The sequence below is a fragment of the Cricetulus griseus genome, chromosome 7, assembly GCF_003668045.3.
Source record: "Cricetulus griseus strain 17A/GY chromosome 7, alternate assembly CriGri-PICRH-1.0, whole genome shotgun sequence".
Lineage (NCBI taxonomy): Eukaryota > Metazoa > Chordata > Mammalia > Rodentia > Cricetidae > Cricetulus > Cricetulus griseus.
In genome coordinates this window covers 84,980,367-85,000,194 of record NC_048600.1, presented here as the reverse complement: position 1 = coordinate 85,000,194, position 19,828 = coordinate 84,980,367, and the positions used below count along the sequence as shown (strand labels likewise).

General features: G+C 41.5%; 1 protein-coding gene and 1 pseudogene across 7 annotated transcripts in view; one reads left to right on the top strand and one right to left on the bottom strand.

Moving 5' to 3' along the window:
- Window positions 1-19,828, top strand: part of LOC100756987 (NACHT, LRR and PYD domains-containing protein 1a) — an 83,364-nt gene that overhangs the window by 23,866 nt on the left and 39,670 nt on the right. For 6 of the 7 annotated variants that reach the window (XM_027426854.2, XM_027426852.2, XM_027426853.2 and 3 more), the window contains 3 exons: window positions 1,235-1,333; window positions 3,220-3,318; window positions 4,698-4,817. In XM_027426854.2, coding sequence (XP_027282655.1) covers window positions 1,235-1,333; window positions 3,220-3,318; window positions 4,698-4,817 — 318 coding nt within the window. The remainder of the gene's footprint in view (window positions 1-1,234; window positions 1,334-3,219; window positions 3,319-4,697; window positions 4,818-19,828) is intronic. The other variant, XM_035447926.1, reaches the window with a different exon arrangement.
- On the bottom strand, window positions 17,589-18,555 carry LOC100757277 (annotated as a pseudogene).

Below are 19,828 nucleotides of genomic sequence, written 5' to 3'. Positions count from 1 at the left end.
TACAATATTAAAGTAGCTACTTCCTTCTAGCACAAAAATTTTAGAGAGAGGTTAACTTGTACAAGCTCACAGACCTTAGATACAGATACAGGAATGGAATCTAGAACAATGAGAGCCTGGGAAATGAGTTCCTCATCATCATCCTGCTACAAGTCCGAGAAAGTCCTGCCCACACCTAAACCTTTTCTTTCCATTCAAAACCCATACTTTCTCAAGCTTTTATTAAGCTTTGAGAATGAAGACTACAGAGTCAAAAGCACTGCCCTGGTTGTCACCTAGGCATTATTTAACGTGTGTCTTAGAAAAAGCTGTTCCACAGTCTGTGTCTCAGTTTCAGCATCTGAGCATTGACACTGCTCACTCTTTGTTCAGCTGCCAACTCAGCAACACGTGCAGATCTCACACCTTCAAGCTGCACATAAGAAGGGTCTTGCACATGGGGCTTAGGGAGAACTCCACTGATGATATTGTAGCAGATTAGACTGTTCACGGCTCTCTCCCCACAAGGCTTCCTACCATTGTTATCAACAGTACCTTGTCTCATTTCTTTTCCTCACTGTTTTTTTCTATTCCCAACTTCCAAGTTATTCCATAAAAACAATTCCACTCCATCCAGAACTTTCATGCTGAAATTTCATTGTGTATAAAAACAGTGTTTTAAACACTCTCACCTTCCTTCCATGGATACCACTTAATAACTGTCAGCTAGTGTTTAAAATATGTACCTGAGTCCCCAAGAAGTTTCTCAGAATTGCTATCTGATGGACACTATATCCACCTTGAAGTTTTAGATTAAAAAGTAAAGAAAATCATAAGGCTTCAAAGATAAGATTACTGACTGGTAGTGGATATATTCCTATGAACCCTGAACTTGTGAAATTAATACAGGAAGAAACTGAGCTAGAGGCAAGTTTGAACTACGATTAAAATGCTACCTATCCCTGTGGAATAGAGTGTCAAGAGTCCCACCTGAGGGAGCTGAGGCTCAGAGAGGAATGGAGACTCACACATGGGACTAACATAGACCAGCATAAGTGTGTGAACATCATGATCCCAGTGCAGGACCGTGTCCCTGATGCAGGTGTAAGAGCATCACTTTCACTATGAGATGTGGAGAAGGGTGTGAGGATAGGCAGGTAGGACCCCAGCATTGCTACTCTGACTCCTACTGCTGGTTCTCTGACAATCACACAACCACTGTCTCTTCCCATGGCCCCTTCTTCATCATTTCTAGGCTCAGAAACTACACACTACATGAATCCCACTCCCCTCCAAACCTCCTTACAACTACTGAGATCAGGACTTGAAGATCTGAGAGAAATTCTGATGTCAGGTAAGGGGCATATTAAATGAGAACCTGATAAGTTTGTATTCAAATCTAAACATAAGCTAAGCTGGCATCTGGGGATGAGACTTCTAGTCGACCTAGATGGTGGTTATTCACAGGTGAGTCTCTCCAAGTTTGGAAACCTGGGACAGGCAACTAAAATAAAAGGTCAGAGGAGCCATGGAGGAATGTTAAGAGTTACAGGCTAGAAATAATGCCTTTTGCCTCTGCAGTGCTGATGTTGCATTTGACAATGAAGAACCTGGTACCCCTTGGGGTCAGCAGTGAACCTAGCCCAAATGGCACCCAGAATTCAGCTCAAAATATGAGTGGATTCTGAAATCCCAGGGGTCATACAGGTCCTGATGCTCCAAGAGGATCTCCTCGCTTGAGACAGACCCCCAAGTAGAAGAAGGTTCCTGCCTCAGCTTCAGCCTGAGTTCCCTTATTTCAACTTAGACAGAACACACCCTTGCCTCTTCCCCGCCTCAGGCATCAAAGTAGCACCTCTCTCCAATGCACAAGGACTAGAGAAGAGGTTAACTTACCCGAGCTCACAGAACATGCAGAGCTTTAATATGGAACCACAGGAGCCCTTGAAAGGATTTCCTCCACATTCATCCTGTTACTCTCTGAAAATCCTGCCCACACCTAACCTTTGTCTCTTCCTTCAATGTCCATTCTTCCCTTCCAACATTAAGCCTTGAGAATGAAGACTACAGAGTCAAAAGCCATTGCCCCTAGTTGTCACCTCAGCATCATTTAATCTGTATCCTAGAAAAAGTCATTCCACAGACAGTGTCTCTGTTTCATTATCTGAGCAATCACATTGCTCCTTCTTTGTTTCACTGCCACCTCTCCAACGGGTGGACATCTCACATCTTTAAGCTGTACATAAGAAGGCCCTTGCACATGGGGCTTATGGAAGATTCCACTGATGATATTGTAGCCAACTAGAGTGCATGTCTCTCTCCCCACAAAGGTTCCTCCTAGGCTTCCATACGTTTCCTTCTCTCATTTCTTTTCCTCATTATTCCCAACTTCCAAGTTGTTCCATTAAAACAGTTCCACTCCATTCCAAACTGCCATGCCTATTTTCATTGTGTATCAAAACTGTGGCTTAAAAACTCCTACCTTCCTCTTCCTAGCATGCCAATTAGTAACTGTCAGCTATTTTTCAAAACATAAACCTTAGTCCATAAGAAGTTTCTCAGAATCTCTCTATCTGATGAATACTACATATACCTTGAAGTTTTAGATCAAACAGTAAGAAAAATCATAAGGCTTCAAAAATAACACTAACTGATCCTGCATATAGTCCTAAAGTACAAGAACCAATGAAGGGGGCTGGAAAAATGGCTCAGTGGTTAAGAGCACTGACTGCTCTTCCAGAGGACCTGAGTTCAATTCCCAGCACCCACATGGCAGCTCACAACTGTCAGTAACTCTAGCTCCAGGGGACCCAACACCCATGACAAAACATCAATGTACATAAAGTAAAAATAAATACTTTTAAAAATAAACCAATGAAATTAATGCAGGAAGAATCTGCACTCAAGGCAAACCTGAACTACACATAAGATGCTACCTATTCCTGTTGGTCAGAAGGTCAGAGACCCACATGAGGGAGCTGAGGCTCAGAGATGAACGGAAACTCACACAAAGGACTAGAGTAGTCCAGCATATGTGTGTCAACCTCATGGCCCTGGTGCAGGTCGGTGACCTTGCAGCAGGTGTAAAAGCATCACTCTCACCATGAGACTGCGGAGAATGGTGTGAGAGTCAGGAGGTAGCACCCCAACATTGTTTACCCTGATGCCTACTGCTTTTTCTCTGACAATCATATAACTATTGTTTCTTCCCAAGTCAATCCATTTCTTCATTGTTTCCAGACTTAACAATCAAGTGCTACATGGATCCCACTACACTCCAAGATTCCTTACAACTACTGGATTCAAGTCTTGAAAATCTTAATGAAATTCTGATATTAGGTAAGGGGCTTTTAAAATGGGAACCTGACTAGTCTGGATTCAGAACTAAACATAAACTGAGCTGACAGCTGAGGATGGGACTTCTAGTTCACATAGATGGTTGTTCTTCACAGGTGAGCCTCTCCCTGTATGGGAACTTGGGAAGGTAACTTAAATATAAGGTCAGAGGAGCTTTGGAGAAATGTTAAGAGTCACAGGCTAAAAATGTTACCACTGGGCTCTGCAGTGATGAAGTTGCATTTGACACATGAAGACACTGGAATCCATGGGAGTCAGCAGTAAACCTACCCCAAATGGCACCTAGAGTTCAGATGAAAATAGGAGTGGGTTCCTCCTGTGACTCTGTGAAAGTCTTGCCCACATCTAACCCTTGTATTTCCCTTCAAAGTTCATTCTTAACCATTGCACAGCAAGGCTTGAGAATGAAGACTACAAAGTCAAAAGCCATTGACCTAGTAGTCACCTCAGCATCATTTAATGTGTGTCTTAGAAAAAGCCATTCCACAGACAGAATCAGTTTCATTATCTGAGCATTCACATTGCTCGCCTGCTGTTCCGCTGACACCTCTCCAACAGGTGCAGTTCTCACATGTTGAGGCTGCACACAAGAAGGCCCTTGCACAAGGGGCATAGGGAAGGAAGACTCCACTGATGATACTGTAGATTACTCTGTTCATGTCTCTCTTGCTACTAAGTTTCCTCTAATTCTGCCGACAGTTTCCTTCTCTCACTTATTTTCCTCACTATTCCCACCTCTAAGTTGTTCAACTGAAACAATTCCACTCCATCCTCAACTTCCATGCTCAAATTTATTTGCCTATCAAAACTGTGTTTTGAAGTTTCTCACCTTCCTCCCTAGAACGTCATTTAATAACTGCCAGATACTATTTGAAATAAGTACTTGAACACCCTAGAAGTTTCTCAAAATCTCTCTGTCTAATGGACAGTATACACGCCTTGAAGTTTTAGATCAAACACTAAAAAAAAATAAAAATTAAAAAAAACTAATTGGCCTTGGACATATTCCTAAAGTATCAGAACAAATGAAAATAATGCAGGAAGAATGTGAACTCAAGTCAAACCTAAACTATACAGTAAGATGCTACCTATCCCTGTGGGACACAAAGTCAGAGAGCCATATGAGAGAGCTGAGGCTCAGAAAGGAATGGAGACTCACAAAGAGGACTAGAGTATAACAGCATATGTGTGTGAACTTCATGGTCCCAGTGTAGGAACATGACCCTGAAGCAGGTATAAGAGAATCATTCTCTCCAAGAAAGAGTAGGAAAGGGCATGGGGGTAAGCAGGTAGGACCCCAGCCTTGCTACCCTGACTCTACTGCTGCTTCTCTGAAAATCACACAATGTCTCTTCCCATAGGCCTTTCTTCATCATTTCCAAGCTCAACAATGAAACACTTCATGGATCACAGTACCCTCGAAAGCTCCTTCCACCTACTAAGCTCAAGCCTTGAAAATCTGGGAAAAATGTTGATGTCAGGTAAGGGGCTTGCTAAATGGAACCCAGGGAGTCTGGATTCAAAGCCAAATGTAAACTGACCTGTCACCTGGGGATGGGACTTCTAGTCCACTTAGATGATGATTCTTCACAGGTGAGCTTCCACCTTTATGGAAACTAGGGACAGGTAACTAAAATAGAAGGTCAGAAGAACTACAGAGGAATGCTAAGAGTCACAGGCTAGAAATGATCCTGCTTGGATTTGCAGTGCTGGAGTTGAATTTGACACATGAAGAAACTGGACACCCACGGTGGTCAGCAGTGAGTCTAGTCCAAATGGCACCCATAGCTCAGCTCAGAATATGAGTGGATTCTGAAAACCAGGCGTCATGCAGCTCCTGGGGTTTCTAGAAGGTCCCTTCCCTTGAGATGGACCCTAAAAAGAGGGAAGGCTCCTGCCTCAGCTTCAGCATGACTTCCCTTGGACCTTCCCTTGAGATGGACCCTACAAAGAGGGAAGGCTCCTGCCCCAGCTTCAGCATGACTTCCCTTGTTCCAAGTTACTCAGGCAAAACCGTTGCCTCTTCCTCTTCTCAAGCATCAAAGTAGCCACCTGTCTCCAATGCACAAGCTCTAGAGAGAGAGGTTATCTTTTCCAAGCTCACAGCACATATGGAAAGATGCAGGGATGGAATCTAGAACAATGGTGCTACCTACAATTAGGGTGGCCCATCCCACCTCACTTACCCTAACCTATCCCTCACACACCCTCCGGGTGTGGGACATTTCTGCTAGGCACATTGCTTCTGTGACATTGATAATGCTAGCCATCATGCCATCTCACAGGATCATAGTGAGAGTTCAGAAATGTAAGTGTCTGAAGCACAGTGGGTATTGAGGAACTATTGTTTCCTTCTTGCCTTTTCTCACTGAGAGAATCCCACTCACACCTTCACCAAACTTTTACAGCCAAACCAACAGATCTTGAGTTTCCAAACCAAAAGTGACCCAATCTTCCAACATCAGAGGGCGTGTGTGAGGGCTGGAAACCCCCTTCCAAACCATAGCACAGTCAGCATGAAGCTCCTGGGATAAGGTGGCCTCAAGATGAAAGCCTAATCTCACTGCTCAGGTCAAAACAGCTTCTTAAGATGAAGCAAAAATTCAGTCCCCTGGGGTAAAGTGCCAGCATAGCACCCTGGTGTGGAGAGCCCTACAGATCCTGCCCCTAAATTCTCACTGTTGAGCTCAGCACTGCTCCCAGGAGGCCCTCGGTATTATGGACAGTGTCTTTTCCAACACCAGCACACAGCTGGCTTTCTGGGAAATGGCAGACAGGAGAATCCATTAGCACAGGACCCCTCTTCACTCACTTTCTATTGGTCACAGGGTCATCAGATGTTTGCTGAGCACCCACTCACATCAGGGCCTGTGCCACTTGCTTCTCACTTGTCCTTAAATCTCACAAAAACTCTTGAGAGGGAGACAAGACTTAGAGAAGTGAAGACTCACATTAGAACTGTATTTGACCTTCACTGTCACAATTCACACACTTCACACCTCTGTCTCCCTCTCTCTGATGTCAGGGCAATGAGGACAGTCACACCATAACCAGAGATGCACAGGTTCTGAGTGCCAAGGGCCTGACCTTGAACAATGCTGCCTCTCTGTGGTAGAAGATGCCACCTTTGAAACCTGAGCTACACTCAAAGAAAAGCATTCCTTCCAATACCAACTTGCAGTAAACTTGTAGAATCCAGGGCCTTAAAATATGACCCAGCCTTAGAGGGAATCTAATGACTTAATCAGTCCCAACACTCCCCACTCAGAACAGAAAGGGTGGAAGAAAAATAGGAAGGAAATGAGGTATTTAATAGAAACATTCAAATGTAGTAACATCTGTGAAACACAGTAGCCTTAGGAATGAAAATAGCAAGTATGAAGCTATGAGGACTAAAGAGTTGCTGTAACTAAACAGCTTATTGGATTAGAAGATCGTGACAGGCAGAGTGATAGGGAAATGGGTTCTGTATTAGCTATTATCAGCAGCAGAGAAAGAACAATTGAGTAGAAAGATATTTTCATTGACTTTAAGTCCCAATAGGGTGTCTTATCTCAGAACTTGAATAATGTAACGTCCAACAACAGTTTCATAGTAAATGCTCAATCCACATAGCATGTTTTGTGACATAACAAGAGGGAAAAAAGGTGGGAAACTCTGAGTAAAGGACATGATGGCTAATTCTGTAGGATTTGTGGGTCTCTGTCACACCTGTACAGCTCTGCTGACACAGTCTCAAAGACAGAACATAGGACAGAACAGCAATTGGCCATGCTCTGACCTAACTGTGCTCCATGCTGTGATTATGGACATTACTATTTGTTTTATTTTGGTGTTTTGCTGTGGCTACAATGCCATGCTATTTCTTTCACTGTTTTGATAGCATCCAGAGATGGGCTCCATGGCATTTTGGTATATATGCGTCAGCAAGCATTGTTCTTATTTGTCCCTGCTGTCTGTCCTCTGCCCCCTCTCTTCCTGCCTCTTCCTCTCCCCAGATGGTCTCATTCTTTTCATGACCCACATGCTCTGTTAGCCTTTCTTGTTACCTCACCTCCCTTTAAATTTCTTTCCTTCATGGTCAATACTCCAATACTAAACACTAAATTTTGAATGTCATATACTTTCCTGACATGAAATGTCCTTCAGATTTTATCTGAATGCTTACACTCATAACTACTATTTCTACTTTTTTCTAGCTTACAAAAACAAGTGGCCAGCTGAGGTTGGCAAACATTGGCCAAATAGAGCCAGGTCTCTCTCTCTCTCTCTCTCTCTCTCTCTCTCTCTCTCTCTCTCTCTCTCTCTCTCTCTCTCTCTCTGTGTGTGTGTGTGTGTGTGTGTGTGTGTGTGTGTGTGTGTGTTTGTATTTCAATTGAGTTTATTAACTCTGGTCATAAGAATATTAAAACAAATCTCATTAGTGGAACTGGACTGGAGAATTTTCTAAGGGAAACCAAACTTAAGAAACAAGGGTGTTTCTCTTTCTCATTTTTTAGAATGACTTTTTTCTTACAGCCCCACCCTGCTCCCTCTCAAATTCATGACCTCTTTTTCTTTAATTATTATTGTCACACTCATATATGTACATATATATACATATATATATTCAAATAAATATTTACATGCAACTTCTGAGTGCATGTAGTGTTGCTTGTATGTATATGATTATAGGGCTTCTGGAGACCACCTCATATGGGATAACAATTAGAAGATCATCCCTGGGAAAGACTAATGCTGCTCCTTCTCTGAAGTCACTAAGTGACCACAGCTCTTCATCTAGGGATGGGACCGGTGAGATACTCCCATGCACAACAGCATGTCCACTGGTGTGGTCATTGGTCATGTCTTCTTTAAGCAGCCGCAGTGCTGAGATTTCATGGATGCAGTTTCCCTGCGATATTTTAGACACAAGCTTACAGCAGACTTCTAGTTTTCTGGCTATTATACTCTTTCTCCCTCCTCTTCCACAATGCTCCCAGAACAATAGGTGTAGGGGGTGTGTTGTAGATTTATCAGTGGACTTGTTTATCCCTTGGGTTTCTTTGCATTCTTTAAGAGATTTGTTTATTTCTTTAATTTTTTTGGTTTATCTTTTACTCCATTTCCTGTATTTTTGTTTGTTTTTTCTTCCATTTCTTTCAGGGATTTTCTCTTTTCCTCTTTGAGGGTCTCTAACGTCTTCATGAAGTTGTTTTTAAGGTCTGTGTTGGGATGTTCAGATCTTGCTGGTGTAGAGTCCCTAGATTCTGATGGTATCATATTAGTGTTTCTGTTGTTGAGTGTGTTCTTCTACTGTTGTCTTTCCATCCCTTTTTCCAGTGGGTGCAGGTGGGGGTCTCTCCCTCTTCTCTCCTCTCCCTGTGGCATAGGTGGGCCAAGACTTCAGTTTTGGCAACTCTGGATGGTCCGGCCTCTCCTGCTATTCTCCTCACTCAAGCAGAGGGCATGGGGGAGAAGGCAACAGTGAGATGTGTCCAGACTCAGATTTTCTGTCCTGCCAGGGTGGGTCCACTACACTCAGAGAATGACCAGGAAGTTCCAAGTTGGGGATGGCTGGAGTTGTGCCCAAGCACAGCCCACACTCACCTCTGACTTGTTTATCTCACGAGTCAACTATTCTCTACATTCTAACCAGTTATGACTTTATGTAATGGTCTCCATCTGCTTCAAAAGAAGATTCTTAATGATGGGTAAGAGCTCTGTGGATAACAGGGTATGATGCTGAAGCATTAAGCCCTAAGTTTGAATCTCCAGCAATCCTGTAAAAATCCATGTGTGGCCATGAGCCTGTGACAAGAGAAACACCAAAACTTGTTGGCTGCCAGTCTATGACCAGGTTTAGTGAGAAAACTTGTCTCAAGGGAGTAAGACAGAAATAATGATAGAGTAGGTATCTATGAGGTATTTAGAATGCAGAGAGGGATTATATTGGTTTAGTAAAGTAACAATAGTAGAATCTCCTCTAAGATTCACGATCTCACTAGTCAAGGGTGCTTGGCTAGGTCTATAGAACAAGGCATTATTTCCTTCCTTTTGAGTGACCTTTAAGTCTAATTGGGCAGCTATTGGTTACCACTTACATGTAAGGGCCACCATTGCATCTTAGGGATATCTTGCAATGCTGATAATCATGGTTTATAGGTTTCAAAGCTGGGTAGGTGTCTTAGGGTTACTATTGCTGTGATGAACCACCATGACCCAAGAAACTTGAGGATTGCTATTCAGCTTAAACTTCCACATCACAGATCATCATCAAAGGAAGCCATATCCGGAACTTAAGCAGGGCAGGAGCCTGAAGGGAAGAACTGAGTCAGAAGCCATCAAAGAGTGCTGCTCACTGACTTGCACCTCATGGTTTGCTCTGCCTTTCTTTCTTCCTTTCTTTCTTCTTGGTTTTTCAAGACAGGGTTTCTCTGTATAGCTTTGGAGCCTCTGGTACTTTCTCTGTAAACCGGGATGGCCTTAAACTCACATAGTTCCACCTGCCTTTGCCTCCAAAGTGCTGGTATTAAAGGCAGGAATCAATACTGCCCGGTTCAGCCTGCTTTCTCATACAACCAAGGATAACAAGCCCAGAGATGACACTACAAGCCCATGGACTGGGCACTCTGCCATCAAAAACTTGGGAGAGGGCCCACAGGCTTGCCCACAACCTGATCATATAAATGCATTTTCTCAATTGAGACTCCCTACTCTCTGGTGACTCTAGATTGTGTTGAATTAACATGAACTACTCAGTAAAGAACAACTACTAGTTGCTTTTCAACCTTGGCAATTCACATAGCACCTTCCAAAACAAAGAAAGCTGGTCCTCAGGGAGATGCCTTCTGGATCAGATATACCTTGAATCCTCCAGGTCCTGTGTCAAAGTGTGAGGTGATTTCAGCAATAAGGACTTGCCTTCCACTTCTAAGAGACAACTAAGGGCAACAACAATAGCCTCTTTTGTTTTGGGAGACCCTTGTACTCCCTAAACTGACTGCTCAAAAGGTTTCTCATGCCTGTTACTAGAGGTGATATTAGATAGCCTATGGCTTTCCTGAAGGAATATCTTCCCAAATGGAATATCTTCACTAACATGTGTGCACATATGTGTGTACACACATACACTTAGAAGTACTATGTGTAATATTAAGTACATATAAAGCATGGGATTCCCTAAATAATATCCTTAGTGTTGTTTATCCTTCCCTCCTCTACTTTTATATTTTCCTCCCTCCCCTCTCCCCAATTAAACCCCCCCACTTCATTTTTCCCATTTCCCCCTTCACAGAACCTGTATCATACTCTTCCTGTCTCTAGAGCTCCTTCCACACCATGGCCTTTTTCTCTTCCCTTGTTTCTGCTGTGAGTCCCAGTTACATAATAACATCTGAAGATTTGAAGCTAGGAACCACAAGTGACAGAGAGCATGAGTTTGTCTTCCTAGGCCTGGATACTACACTTAGCATAATATTTTCTAGATGCATCCATTTACCTGCCAAGTAATGATTTCACTTATAATACTGTAATAAGTCTTGAAACTTGCAACGGTAATCCCGCCAGCATTGTTTTGCTTAGGATTTCCTTGGCTACCTGGGGTCATTTATGGCTCCATATGAATTTCAAGACTTTTTTCTATTTCTGTGAAGAGTGTTGTGGTAAAGTAGGCATGGAGGCACATGTCTGTAAACCCAGTAGTCATGAGGCAGAGGCAGGCAGATCTGACAGATCTCTGAGTGTTCATTGCAAACCTAGTGTGCATAGTTAGTTTCTGGACAGCCAGAGCTATACAGACACTCTACATAAAAAAGGGGGAGTATGTAATGGTGTGTGTGAAGGCTGGAGAATTGCTCTGTGGTTAAGGGCACTTACTCTTCTTGGAGAGGACCCAGGCTTACTTGCCAGTACCCATGCAGTGGCTCACAACCATCTATAACTCAAGTTTCAGATTCAGTGTTCTCTTCTGACCTCCATGGGCTCCAGGTACAAACATGATATGCATACATACATGCAGGCAAAATACTCCTACATTTGGAATAAAATAATCTTTTTTTAAAAGGAAAAAATAATGACCCTGCTCAGATCCACCTGAGACCTGGAGACTGGATCCCATCGTGGCAAGGTATAGACCACCAAGAGACTGCCAGACAATGCCTAGTCCCTTTCTCTGTCCACAGGACAAGGAAGAGGAGAGCCATCTAGAGTATTGGACCTGCTTGTACCCACTGGAAGGGAACCTTGGTCCCATACCCACCAGGAGAGGAAGAGACTCCTTCTGCACCCACTGGAAAGAAGGGATAGGAAGAAGACAATATAAAAACACATTCAACAACAGAAAAACCAATATGACACCACCAGAGTCTAGGGACTCTACACCACCAAGACCTGAACATCCAACACAGATGAAACAGAAGAGAATGACCTTAAAAACAACTTCATGAAAATGATATATGCCCTCTAAAAGGATATGAGAAAATCACTTAAAGAAATGGAAGAAAGGGCTGGAGAGATGACTCAGAGGTTAAAAGCACTGACTGCTCTTCCAGAGATCCTGAGTTCAATTCCCAGCAACCACATGGTGGCTCACAACCATCTATAATGAGATCCGGTGCCCTCTTCTGGCCTGCAGGCATACATGCAGGCAGAACATTGTATACATAATAAATAAAATGTTTTTTTAAAAAATGTCGTTACACACATTTTTAAAAAAAGAAATGGAAGAAAAAACAAAAAAATACAAGAAATCAACAAACCTCTTAAAGAAAGCAAGGAATGCCAAGAAAAAAACAATGAAACAGATGGAGGAAACAATTCAAACAGTTCAAGACATGAAAACAGAAATAGAGACAATAAAGAAAACACAAACTGAGGGAATGCTGGAAATAGAGTAGAGTAAATGAACAGGAACTACAGATGCAAGCATAACCAACAGAATACAAGAGATGAAAGGGAGAATCTCAGGTGTTGAAGATACACTAGGAGAAATAGATTCATCCACCAAAGAAAATCTTAAGTCTAATAAATCCCTAACATAAAATATCCAGTAAATTTGGGACACCGGGAAAATACCAAACCTAAGAATACTAGGTAAAGAAGAAGGTGAAGAAACCCAGCTCAAAGGTGCAGAAAACATATTCAGTAAAATCATAGAAGAAAACTTTCCCCAAACCCAGCTCAAAGGTGCAGAAAACATATTCAGTAAAATCATAGAAGAAAACTTTTCCCCAAGGGGGAGCCTTGGTCCCCAGACTGATAGCTGGGAAACCAGCATGGGACTGTTCCAGACCCCATGAATGTGGATGTCAGTTAGGAGACCTCAGAAATCCATGGGGCCTCTTGTAGTAGATCAGTACTTATCCCTAGCATAGGAATGGACTTTGGGAGCCCATTCCACATAAAGGGATACTCCCTGAGCCTAGACACCCATGGGGTGGGCCCAGGCCCAATCCCAAAGGATATAACAGACTCTGAAGACCCACTATGGAAGACCTCGCCATTCCTGGGGAGCTGAAAGTGTATGAGATAGGTAGGATGTTAGTTGGGGGGGAGATATGGGAGGAGAGGAGGGAGAGGGAACTGAGATTGACATGTAAAACAATCTTGTTTCTAATTCAACTAAAAAATGGAGAAAAAAAAGAAAACTTTCCCAACCAAAAGAAAACATGGCAATGAAAGTAGAAGAAGCTTAGAGAATACAAAATAGAGTGAACCTCCAAAAAAAATTCCCCTTGCCACATAATGATCAAAACACCAAAGGTACAGAATAAAGGAAAAATATTAAGAGCAGCTAAGAAAAAAGTTCAAGTAACGTATAAAGGAAAACCTATCTGAATTACACCTGACTTCTCCATGGAAACACTAAAAGCCATAAGGTCTTGGATAGATGTTTTACCAACACTAAGAGACCACGGATGCCAGCCCAGACTACTATACACAGCAAAGCTTTCAGTCACTATAGATGCAGAAAACAAGATATTCCATGACAAAATCAGATTTAAACAATGCATATCCACTAATCCAGCCCTACAGAAAGTACTGGAGGGAAAACATAAGAAAGAGATAATCCCACTTTACCAAAAGCCAAAGAAAAAAGGGGAGGAAATCCACACACAATTCCACCACCACCACAAAATCCAAAAGAAACAAGAATGAACAATCAATGTTCATTAATATCCCTCAATATTAATGGTCTTAACTCGCCTATAAAAAGACACAGGCTAGCAGAATGTATAAGAAGACAGAATCCATCCTTCTGCTTCATACAAGAAACACACCTCAACTTCAAAGACAGACAATACCTCAGAGTTAAGGGTTGGGAAAAGATTTTCCAATCAAATGGATCCAAGAAACAAGAGGGGGTAGCAACCCTAACACCTAACAAATTAGACTTTAAAATAAAAATCAATCAAAAGAGATGAAGGAGTTCATTTTCATAGGACAAAGGACAAATCCATCAAGATAAGGTCTCAATTCTGAATATCTTTGTTCCTAATACAATGGCATCCACGTTTGTAAAAGAAGCATTACTAAAACTCAAATAACACATAAAACCTCACACACTTATAGTGGGAGACTTCAATATCCCACTCTCACCACTAGACAGGAACAACAGACAGAAACCTAACAAAGTAACAAAGGAACTAACAGAAGTTATGACCCAATTGTTTTAACAGACATCTATAGAACATTCTATCCAAACACAAAAGAATATACCTTCTTCTGAGCACCACATGGAACCTTCTCTAAAATTGACAACATATTTGGCAACATAGAAAATCTCAACAGGTACAAAAAGTGGAATAACTCCCTTTATCTTATCAGAAAACCGTGCTTTAAAGTTAAAATTCAACAACACAAATTGCAGAAGACCTGCAAATTCATGGAAATTGAATAATGTGCAACCGCACCATTCCTGGGTGAAGAAAGAAATATAAAAAAAAAAGAAATTAAAGACTTCCTAGAATTCAATGAGAATGAAGATACAACATACCCAAACTTATGGGGCACTTTGAAAGCAGTGCTAAGAGGAAAGTACATAGCACTAAGTACCCACATGAAGAAACTGGAGAATAGTCACCTTTAGAAGAAAAAGAAGCAAACTCACCTCAGAGGACTAGATGCCAGGAAATAATCAAATTGAAGGCTGAAAACAATAAAGTAAAAACTAGGAAAACAATCCAAAGAATCAATGTAAGAAAGAGTTGGTTCTTCCAGAAAATCAACAAGATAGACAAACCTTTATCCAAACTTACCAAATGGCAGAGATTGAACATGCAATTAACAAAATCAGAAATGGAAAGGGGCCATAAAAACAAACACTGAGGAAATCCAGAAAATCATGAGGTCATATTTTGAAAACATGTACTACTCAAAATTTGAAAATCTATAGGAAATGGACAGTTTTCTGGATGGATATCACTTACCAAATTTAAATCAAGAACTGATAAGCAATTTAAATAGACCTATAACCCCTAATGAAACAGAAGCTGTCATCAAAATTCTGCCATCCAAAAAAAAAAAAAAGAGCCCAGTGCCACATGGCTTCAGTGAAGAATTCTACCAGAAATTCAAAGAACAGCTAATACCAATTCTCCTCAAAGTATTTCACACAATAAAAGCAGAAGGGTCATTGCCAAACTGATTTTACAAGGATACAATTACCTTGGTTCCCAAGACACACAAAGACACAATTAAGAAAGAGAACTATGGGCCAATATCCCTCATGAACATTGATGCAAAAACACTCAACAAAATACTGGCAAATTGAATCCAAAAACACATCAGAAAAAGTATCCACCATGATCAAGTAAGCCTCATCCCAGGGATGCAGGGATGGTTCAACATAAGAAAATCCACCAATGTAATCCACCATATAAACAAACTGAGAAAGAAAAACTACATGATCATCTCATTAGATTCTGAAAAGCCTTTGACAAAATCCAACACCCCTTCATGATAAAGGTCTTGGAGAGATCAGGGATAAAAGGAACATAATAAAAATAGTATACAGTAAACCAACAGCCAACATAAAACTAAATGGACAGAAACTCAATGAGATTCCTGTAAAATCATGAAAATAAAGGCTGTCCATTCTCTCCACACCTCTTCAATATTGTACTTGAAGTTCTAGCTAGAGCAATTAGACAACAAAAAGAGTTCAAGGGGATACAAATTGGAAAAGAATAAGTCAAACTTTCACTATTTGCAGATGACATGATAGTTTACAGAAGTGACCTGAAGAACTCTACCAGGGAACACCTACAGCTGATAAACACCTTCAGCAAAGTGGCAGGTAACAAGATTAACTCAAAAAAAGCAGTAGCCCTAATATATACAGACAATAAATGGGCTGAAAAAGAAAACAGAGAAGCATCACCCTTTATAATTGCCACAAACAACATAAAATACCTTGGGGTAATGCTAACAAAACAAGTGAAAGACCTGTATCACTAGAACTTTGAGTCTTTAAAGAAAGAAATTAAAGAAGATATCAGAAAATGGAAAGATCTCCCACGCTCTTGGATAGGTAGGATCAATATAGTAAAAATGGCGAGAGCTGCCCCTTATTCGGGTCAGTGTTACTGTGGGTTTCTCCAGCCTGGTCTGGACCGCTTTGCTCATCACCCCTCCTTCTCTGCAACTGGATTACAGTTCAGTTCAGTGTTTAGCTGTCAAAGTCTGCTTCTACTTCCACCAGCTGCTGGATGAAGGCTATATGTAAGTTAGTCTTCAATCTCATTATCAGGGGCGAGCATTTAAAGTAGCCTCTCCTCTGTCGCTTAGATCATTAGTTGGTACCATTGTTGTAGATCTCCAGACATTTCCCTAGTGCCTAAATTCTCTTTAAACCTATAATGTCTCCCTCTATTATGGTATCTCTTATCTTGCTTTCTTCTATTCATCCACCAACTCAACCTTCCTGCTCCCTCCTGTCCTCCTCATCCCTCCTCTTCTCCCCTTCTCATTCTCCTAGCTCCCTCTCCCTTCCCTGCATGTTCCCAATTAGCTCAGGAGATCTTTTCCCTTTCCCCTTCTCCGGGTGACCATGTATGTCTCTCTTAGGGTCTTCCTTGTTTCTTAGCTTCTCTGGCAGTATGGGTTGTAAACTGGTAATCCTTTGCTCTATGTCTAGAATCCATATATGAGTGAGTACATACCATACCATGTTTGTCTTTTTGTGACTGGGTTACCTCGCTCAGGATGGTTTCTTCTAGTTCCATCCATTTGCCTGCAAATTTCAAGATTCTATTGTTTGTTTGTTTTTTTCCCGCTGAGTACTCCATTGTGTAGATGTAACACATTTTCTCCATCCATTCTTCAGTTGAGGGACATCTAGGATGCTTCCAGGTTCTGGCTATTACAAATAGTGCTGCAAAGAACATCGTTGAACAGATGTCCTTGTTGTATGAATGTGCTTCTTTTGGATATACACCTAAGAGTGGAATTGCTGCATCTTGTGGTAGACTGATTCCCATTTTCTTGAGGAATTGCCATACTGATTTCCATGTATGGAATCAGTTGGCACTCCCACCAGCAGTGGAGGAGTGTTCCCTTTTCTCCACATCCTCTCCAGCATAAACTGTCATTGGTGTTTTTGATTTTAGCCATTCTGACAGGAGTAAGATGGTATCTCAGAGTTGTTTTGATTTGCATTTCCCTGATGGCTAAGGATGTTGAACATTTTCATCTTTTTTTATAATCTGTTAACTGTTTTATTTTTATGTTAAATACCATGGGACAGGATCATAAGGATGAAAAAGTCAACAAACTGCCTCCTCACAAGGGATAAGAAAAATTCTGCCATGATATGAGCAAAGGGAAAGAGAAAATTTACACAGTAAGAGACACCAATTCCCCACAGAAAACTTTTTGGCATTTCCTGAATGAGTGAGATTAGCAATCTAAATAAATCATATTTCAAGAGGTAACATCAACAGATAAAATGTAAAGGGATTATTCAAATAACATTTACAAGACTGAATAATTCTTGAACTCTTATTAAAACCACAAAGAAAGAACAATTCTTTATTTATGAATCTCATAAAGGACTGAATGTGCAGCTGACATCTGTTAGTGATGATCGGCTAATATACAATTTGTCCAGGAACCCGACTGTTGTGTTTTACTGTGTTTTCTAACTGTAAGAGATCATTAAAGACAAAGCCTATATGAGGCTGTACACACACAAAAATGGTCACCACGAGCCATATACCAATGAAATGGTAGGTAAACAAATCTTTTTCTGGTCGAGAGAAAAAAAAAAAGAACTAGAATTCTGCATCCTTCACTCTACAAGATGAATTCCCTAGAAAGAATCCAATGAAAATGGCTGCAATTACAACCAGATGAGAAGGAAGAGGACTTGTGACATTCTCTCTGAAGGGTGCAGCTGAGGTAGATCCTGGTTTGTCTGAATATGCTACCTTTCTCTCTCTCTCTCTCTCTCTCTCTCTCTCTCTCTCTCCTCTCTCTCTCTCTCTCTCTCTCTTTTGGTTTTTCGAGACAGGGTTTCTCTTGGGTAGCTTTGGAGTCTATCCTGGCCTCGAACTCACAGAGATCCGCCTGCCTCTGCCTCTGCCTCCCGAGTGCTGGGATTAAAGGAGTGCACCACGACCGCCCGGCTACCTTTCTAACTCTTAAGCCTTCAACTCTCAGGTGTGGGTTTTCTTCTGACAGCTTCATCATTTCTCCTTGAAGTCTCTTACACTCTTTCATCAGCTTCCTTGTTCCGGTATCATTGAGTGAAACACTATGTGGTTTAGGCAGGGGTCCGTCTTGTTTGGATGCATTCAGTGGAACAGCTTTGCTAGGTTCCATACCACTCAGTTCATCATTTTCATTCGGCATTTCAGATACACATCTCAATTTAGAATCCATTAATTCATCAGGTTTTGCCTCTTTCCACACAGCTTCCATATCTGAAATACTTGGTGGAGCAAAAATTGTCTGTACCATGAACTTATGTTTACTCTTTTCATTTGGATCATAATCAAATGGCTGTAGCATTACTGAAACAGTCACAATTGACCCTGGGTCAATAATTCCACTGTTGGGCCTCACACAGTACCTGCAAGGTGCTGTGGTCTTCACCTTAAAACACACTTTTCTATCCCATGGATTTCATAATTTAAGATTTGTAGTGACTACCTCTGTGAAGGAGCCTTTGAATTTGAGGTCGGAGGGTGGCTCGAGGACCAGGATCTATTCATGCTTAGCCATGGCCCCAGAGGCAGAGGCGACACCATCAGAGACAGCACTGGCTGCGGGGCGGGGGACAGCAGTGGGGCCGCTCGATGGAGCCCTAGGACAGTGCCAGGCTCACGAATGGACTGCCAAAGCATCGTGGCCTGCGGCCTCCAGGGCCGACTGTCTGGCCAGCAGCTCCGAAGTTGAACACTTTCTTATGTGTCTTTCGGCCATTTTAGATCCCTCTATTGAGAATTGTCTGTTTAGTTCTCTACCCCACTTTTTAATTGGATTATATGGTGTTTTGGAGACTAGCTTCTTGAGTTCTTTGTAAATTTTGGAGATCAGCCCTCTGTGGGATGTGGGGTTAGTGAATTTCTTTTCTCATTCTTGTGGGCTGCCGTTTTGACTCGTTGACTGCGTCCTTTGCCTTACAGAAGCTTCTCAGTTTCAGGAGATCCCATTATATTAATTGTTGACCTCAGTGTCTGCGCTACAGGTGTAATGTTCAGGAAGCGATCTCCTATACCAATTAGTTCAAGGATATTTCCCACTTTATCTTCTAATAACATCAGTGTGGCTGGATTTATGTTGAGGTCTTTGATCCATTTGAACTTAAGTTTTGTGCATGGATCTATCTGCAGTCTTCTACATGCCAGCATCCAGTTATGCCAGCACCATTTGTTGAAGACGCTTTCTTTATTCCATTGTATAGCTTTAGGTTCTTTGACAAAAATCAGGTGTTTGTAGGTGTGTGGATTAATATCAGGGTTTTCAACTCTACTCCATTGGTCAACCTATTTTTGTGCAATACCAAGCTCTTTTCAGGACTATATCTCTGTAACAGAGCTTGAAGTCAGAGATGGTGATGCCTCCAGAAGTTCCTTTATTGTACAGGGTTGTTTTGGCTATTTTGGGTCTTTTGTTTTTCCATATAAAGTTGAGAATTATTCTTTCAAGGTCTGTGAAGAATTGTGCTGGGATTTTGATGGGGATTGCATTGAATCTGTAGATTGCTTTTGGTAAGATTGCCATTTTCACAATGTTGATCCTACCTATCCAAGAACATGGGAGATCCTTCCATTTTCTGGTATCTCCTTTAATTTCTTTCTTTAAAGACTCAAAATTCTTATGATATGGGTCTTTCACTTTTTTGGTTAGTGTTACCCCAAGATATTTTATGTTGTTTGTGGCAATTGTAAAGGGTGATGTTTTTTCTGATTTCTTTCTCAGCGGGATTTATTGTCTGTATATATTAGGGCTACGGCTTTTTTTTTTTTTTTTTTTTTTTTTTTAGTTAATCTTGTATCCTGCCACTTTG